Below are 6,792 nucleotides of genomic sequence, written 5' to 3' on the forward strand. Positions count from 1 at the left end.
TTCACTACAATGAAATGACAACTTTGCTCGCCAACTTGAGATGCTCCCTTTGTATTAGCTATATTCTTTCCCGCAAACTGTTTCAAGTAGAAGGGACAAAACCGCCCTAGCAACAGTTGGCACATGTCCCACACGACCAACCGTAGATGCCCACGACATAACCTTATAGTTGCATTTAATGCTGTTTGAAAAAATGCAGTGTGAATTATATAGTTTACATACATCTATGTTAGTATTTGATTTTTGCACACAGCTCATGATTTGTGATACATACTGACATTAATATATCTGTCTGTTTGCAACACAGAATTGTTATTTGAAGTACTGTAATCCAATATTGTTTGCTCCAAGGGTTCAACCAAAGCAAACTCAACTTTACATATACAAATACTTTTTTCATATTCCTAAAACAATACTGATTATAAAACTGAAGCTCATATTAATATTGTCTTGTTGCTTTCATGCCCTGAGCATGGGGAAAAATTTTGTTCTTTTGAACTTAATATTTATAATAATGTTAAGAAATTATTCTTGAGCACCATATTGGCTTTGGATTGATTTCTGCAGGAATGGATTATGTAACACTGAATGCATTAGTACAGTAGAGTTGTTGCTTTCTCTGTTTGATTAGATTTATTTATTGTGAAAGAACATAGCTTGGCTTCTTTCAGTGGTTTTGTCAATAGCAGTCCTCTGAGTCACTATACCCTTTCTCCGGGGCTGAAACCACACCCTTGTCCTTAATATTTTATGCCAGAGCCATAATCATACTTCCACAGAAACGAAACTCAGTCAAGTACTGCCAGTGCCAGCACATCCACAATGATGGAGGACACAGCTCCAGCTCTTCATTCAAGTGGATCCACAGATGTGGAGTGTAATGCGTGCGTCGGAAGGAAGCGCAAAGCTGAACAGACCTGTCTGGAGTGTGTGGAATCATACTGTGATATTCATCTTGATTTGCATAACACTTTGCACGGAAAGAGGCACAGACTGGTGGAGCCGAATGCAACGTTGCAGGAGAACATCTGCCCTGATCATGGCAGGATGCTGGAGATGTTCTGCCACACAGACCAACGCTGCATCTGTCACCTGTGTATGACTGATAAACACAGAGGTCATAATGTCATCGCAATGGAAGTGGAGGTGACCAATAAACAGGTCAGAAGTGTGATTTAAAAATGCAGAATGTCATTCTTAAAAGTCTGAGCCAGGACTTGGTGTTTAGTAGTGATGGGCTGGTGTTGGTTATCTAATGTAAGAGAGCGACGTGGGCGCTGTAATATTTTTTTGTGATAGGTGTTTCAGAGTCAGTGCCCCTCACAAAAAGGCATCGAACCCCTTTCCGAAAGAAAAAAAAAGCTAAATCTTTTGGATATTTCTCTTAACTTTCCCATTATCAAAGCACGCACCCCCCCCCCCCCCCCCCCACACACACACACACACACACATTAAGTTACACCCAAAATGGCAGGCAGTTAAGTAAACTCCATTTTCTCCATAGGGATTTTGATTTTTAACAATAACTAAGCATTTAGAGACAGACCCAATGTGAGTTCCGAGTTTGCTGATCGATGGTATATGCTTTTGTTGAAACCACCTGGGTGCAATATTTCAACATATTTTAATAATCATGTTTAAATGAAATTCATGGAGAAAACTACACTACCCATGATGCTGTACAGAAAATTCCACCTATTAAATAGTCAACAATGAGTCAAGATATAAGCATGTGTGTGTGTAGCTATTGCAATGAACTTAAAAAAAATGTGTTTCTGTAGATATAATCAACAACATTAAATGAATATTTCTCCTTTCTTTCATTTTTAATTTGATTATGTTGTTTGCAATGCTTAATGGGATTGCGGTTATTTTTTGCTTCAAATAAAAGTTTGATGTTGTGATTCACATCATAGCTGGTTGACTTATAAAATTTTAATGAAATAAAAAAAAAAAAAAAAAAAAATCCCTATGGGAAACATTAATGGAAAAAAACACTTCCGTAACCAACGCCACTGGAAAAAGTAATGCGCTCTATATTTGAACGAATTCACATGAAATTTTTAATGTGTAAATATACATTTGAATTATTGATTAAAAAAAAGACATTAAAAACTAATTCAGTTTAACTGTTTTCTGTATGTATTTAATTCCCCTGATGGCAAAGTTGAATATTAGCAGATTTCTCTATATTTGTCCCAGCAGTCGTTTAGGGGCTCGCCAGTGTATTCGATTCCTCTAATACATAAAATAAGTAAGCTTGACCAGAGTTCTTGTGGGGAGAAGAATTGCAACTGTGTAACACAGTTCTTCAGTAGCTATGTTAGCATGTCGGCCTTCAAATAATCTTAACCCTCTTTATACATGAAGACAAATAGGCTACAAACAATAGTAAACTGTTAGGGGACCTCCCACAGGAGATTGATCTACTCTGCAATTTTCTCTGTCATTTGTTAGCGATTCATTGCGGTAATTGAGAATGCATTATTAGTGAAGTGAAGAGATACATGCGCTAAATTCCAGGATGTGTTTCTGACAGTTGATTGCATCTTAGGCACAGTCACAATGTAAATTAATCTGACTAAAGATGACTGAAAATACACGTAATCTTTTAAGCACTTGACTGATAATGCCAAAATGGCCAAATGCCAGCCTATTACCAGTGGTTAACACACATGCTCAACACGTTGCTTATGTGGGTGGAATGAATTTGAGTCTGGCCCATGTTCTTTTTCTGTACTATCAGTGCCAATAAAAGAGATAAAAAGGCTTAAAAACACTAGAATTTGTTCTACTGAATTTTAATTCCAATTATGTTTCTTTTAAAGGTCAATTTGGGGGAGTTGCAGAAGCAGAACATTGCCATAATTGAAGCAAAGGAGAAAGATGTGCAAGAGCTGAGACAAGCTGTTGTAATTTTCAGGGTTAGAGGGCATTTAACTTTGCTTTAAACCTGTAACCATCTTCATTTTTATGGTATGGTATGGTATTGCGTGTGTAGCTAATTTTAAGACATCCACTCATCCCTCTTCACTATTAGGCTTCGGCAAATAAGGCACTGGAGAAGAATGAGAGAGAGTTTACTGAGCTGATCCAGTTTTTGAAGGACAATCAAACCAAAGTGACAGAGCTGATCCAAGGTCAGACACAGACTGCAGAGAAGCAAGCGGAGGGATTCATAAAGACTCTACTCCAGGAGATCGGTCATATGAAAACCTTAGATGCTGATCTACAACAGCTGCAGCTGCTCTCTCAAACAGACAATAATGTTCGATTTCTTGAGGTACATTCACAGGAGATGGATTCTTGTCGGATTGCCTTGTAAAATGATCAGCTACAGTCTCTTTTCAAGTGCATTTAAAGTATTGTGTACTCTCTACAGAGCGCTGTGTCGCTGCCCTCACTGACCAAGTATACAAAACCATTCGTCTTCCATGTGCATCCATACAACTCTTTTGAGCGTGACTCCATGGCAGTTAATGAACTGACAAAAAAGCTAAACATGACCAGCAAGTTGAGTTTACTCACAATTTCTAAAAAAGGTTAGTAGAAGTTATTTAAATATATATTTTATGGTTATAATGTCTTTAATTCATCTTAACTATGTTTCTTTGCAGTGAAAAACACTAGAATCGTAACATCCCCACCACCAAAGACTCGAGAGGAGTTTCTACAGTGTAAGTTTCCATACAGAACTGACCGCACAGAAAATCTTTTATGCTATAATTTGGCAATTGCATAAGTTATGCTTACTGTATAATGGTTGTATTGCATCTTTTCATCTGTTCACCTCAGATGCATCAAAGCTCACTTTTAATACCAACACTGCACATGAAAGTCTCATCTTGAGAAAAGATGACAGAGAGGTGATAGCCTCACACCTGATCCAGGACTATCCTGAACAGGCTCAGAGGTTTAACTCCAGGGCACAGATCCTGTGCAATGAACGTCTCAGAGGGTCCCCTAAATATTGGGAGGTGGAGTTTGGCGGAGGCACCTGGGTCTGCATTGCTGTGTCCTACCAAGGGATCCGTAGGAAAGGCAAGCAGCGTACTCTGTTTGGGAGAAACTCAAACTCATGGGGAATACGTTGTTACGGGTCCTGGATTGAATTTTGGCAGGACAATAAGAAAATATTTGCGAAGATTAAATCTCGTGGCTACAAAATAGGAGTGTATTTGGACTATAGGGCTGGAATCTTGGCATTTTACGATGTTTCCGACAACATGAGTCTCATTTATAAGCACCAAACTGTTTTTAGAGAGCCAGTTTATCCTGGGTTCGGATTGGCTGGGAAGGGTTCCTATGTGAGACTTTGCGATCCAGTGAAAAATGAGGTTAAAATGCCCCTTTCTTCTCCATTTAAGTTTGGCAGTTTGTAAGTTTTAGTGTTTACACATGAAGCTCTCATGAAATGTATATTATTCTCAAACATTGATGAACAAATGATTTGTAATCATTCTTTAGGATTCAGAGTAAGAATGCCTTTTTTGCATGTAGACACTTGGTGGCAGCACTAGATAAGTTTTAAATGCAATCTTTTTTTTCAGCATCTGTAATAGGGACAACATAAGTTTAGTCAAGAATGACTGAAGATATCAAAACAGTGTGTGTTTTGAGGGAAAAAAGTTTTGTTTTGTATGAATCATGGCATGATTATTGAATGTATTTGATTTTATATAGCTACTATTTTATAAACTATTGCAACATGTATAATCTCTACTTTTTTAAACACAGGGCAAACCTCTGTTTCGAGATCCACTATCCTGCATGAGTTTAGCTCCAACCCTACCTGTAGCTTTACAGTAATCCTGAAGACCTTGATCAGCTTGTTCAGGTGTGTCTGTTTAGGGTTGTAGCTAAACAATGTTGCCAAATCTGCAATTTTCCTGCGGAACTGGGCAACTTTTACACTGTTGTCGCGGGTAGTCCGTGGGTTGAGGTTACCCCAACTTGTTTTTCCTTTGCGTTTTTCACATATAGAGTCAGATGTCAACGTTGTCAAAACAATCCCTGTTCACACGGATCCACGAAAACTGTTAAATGGTTCCTATTATGCCCTTTTACTGTCTTGATTTTGTTTTTGGGGTGTACTAGAATATGGTTTTTTTTTTTTTTGTATAAAAAATTTACATTATTACAGCACCTCTCTCCACAGTCTGGCTCGCACACGCCGATTTCGATGAAGCCCCTCCTTCCGAAATACGAAATGTGCTGTGATTGGTTAGCTGGCCCAGTGCGTTATGATTGGCAGCATTTGTCACATGTTCGGGAAATGTCAAGTACCTCCATAACTGCAAGTTCTTCTCTAGTATAAATATTGAAGATGGTCTCAATTTCAAACCAATTGGAGCACGATTCAGACCCTGACAATGTTAACGAGTAAGAGGATCGTGCAGAACGTATTTCATGCACAATCTTTGCAGGCACGGATTTCATAGGACGTTTCAGAGTGGTATGCTTTTTGTAATTTTATTATACATTATAGATACGATGTTATCCACCATTTAATCGTGATATTTTTCGGAAAACTATGGTAATACAAACAATAATCAAAAACCATCACAAAAACCATGGTTAGTTTTCCTAAGGGGCGATTAACCGTCTTACAAAAGCTACAAAAAACAAGCAGTTCTCCATAAAATGTGCAGCGCATAGATAAATATTGGGGTTTTAATGTCCAGGAACTGTGTTTAAAATAAGTTTTAACCACTCTAAATTTGTCAGCCTTAAAAAGGTCAAATAAATGAGTTTTGGAAATGTTGTGGAAAAAACAGAGTGTTTTTGATACAGCAACAACACAGGCCTCGTCCTCTTTTTTTGGGTTCCGTGGGCGGGGGGTGTACAGGACATTCTTCTTTCAGACAAATACAATCTGAGTTATATTAAAAAATGTCCTGGCTAATCCAAGCTTTATAATGGGAGTGAATGGCTGGTGAAAATTTGAAGCCCAAAAAAGTGCATCCATCCATTATAAAAAATACTCCACACTGGGGGTTAATAAAGGCGTTCTGAAGCGAAGCCATGGGTTTTTGTAAGACAAATAGCCATATTTATAACTTTATAATCTAAAATTACTAGCTTCCGCTAGACAACCGTACGCATACTACGCATGTTGACTTGCGCCACAAGAGTAACCCATGACCTGTGACATTGTATGACTTACGATGTTGGATTATCGTAAGCTTAGACGCCTCTCGCGGATTAAACAAATAGGGCTGCGCAACAAACTGAAGCTACTCTTCTATTATATAGAAATCCTCTGACATTTCTCTTCAAAATTTCTAATTTGCGACCAGTGTTTTGTTTTGTTTTGCTCTCCTCTGAACTTCTGCGTTCGTCATTACGTCGTGTGTCGGGTCAGGGGTTAGTCTTCTTCCACCATAAATCGATGCGTACGGCCATCTGTTGGAAGCCAGTGATTATAGTTTATAAGGTTTTGCCAAATTCTACAAAATTCATTTTCTACACCAAATTTTCACCAGCCATTCAATCCCATTTTTAATATAACTCTGATTGTATTCGTCTGAAAGAAGAATGTCATATACACCTGGGATGGTTTCAGGGTGAGTAAATCATGGGCTAATTTTCATTTTTTTGGTGAGCTATCCCTTTAATATGCATGCACATGACATGAATTCACCGTTTTCACAAATTCACATTTTTGTAGTTTACACGGAGACAATAACTATTGTTGTCAAAAACTTTACGTTTTCAGGCCCTAAAACACTGTTGTCGTGTAGGCCTAAATGAATGGCCAAAAAGCATACAACATTTTTCGTTTTTAGTTGA

General features: G+C 38.1%; 1 protein-coding gene across 1 annotated transcript; it reads left to right on the forward strand.

Moving 5' to 3' along the window:
- The first annotated feature begins 781 nt into the window (after window positions 1-781).
- LOC307162387 (tripartite motif-containing protein 16) lies at window positions 782-4,711 on the forward strand. The gene is made up of 6 exons (XM_079877640.1): window positions 782-1,161; window positions 2,829-2,924; window positions 3,041-3,283; window positions 3,383-3,542; window positions 3,618-3,677; window positions 3,796-4,711. The coding sequence occupies exons 1-6, from the start codon at window positions 823-825 to the stop codon at window positions 4,380-4,382; spliced, it is 1,485 nt and encodes a 494-aa protein (XP_079733766.1). The 5' UTR covers window positions 782-822; the 3' UTR covers window positions 4,383-4,711.
- The last annotated feature ends 2,081 nt before the right edge of the window (window positions 4,712-6,792 follow it).

Source organism: Squalius cephalus, assembly GCF_949319135.1.
Source record: "Squalius cephalus genome assembly, chromosome: 7".
In the NCBI taxonomy this organism is placed as follows: domain Eukaryota; kingdom Metazoa; phylum Chordata; class Actinopteri; order Cypriniformes; family Leuciscidae; genus Squalius; species Squalius cephalus.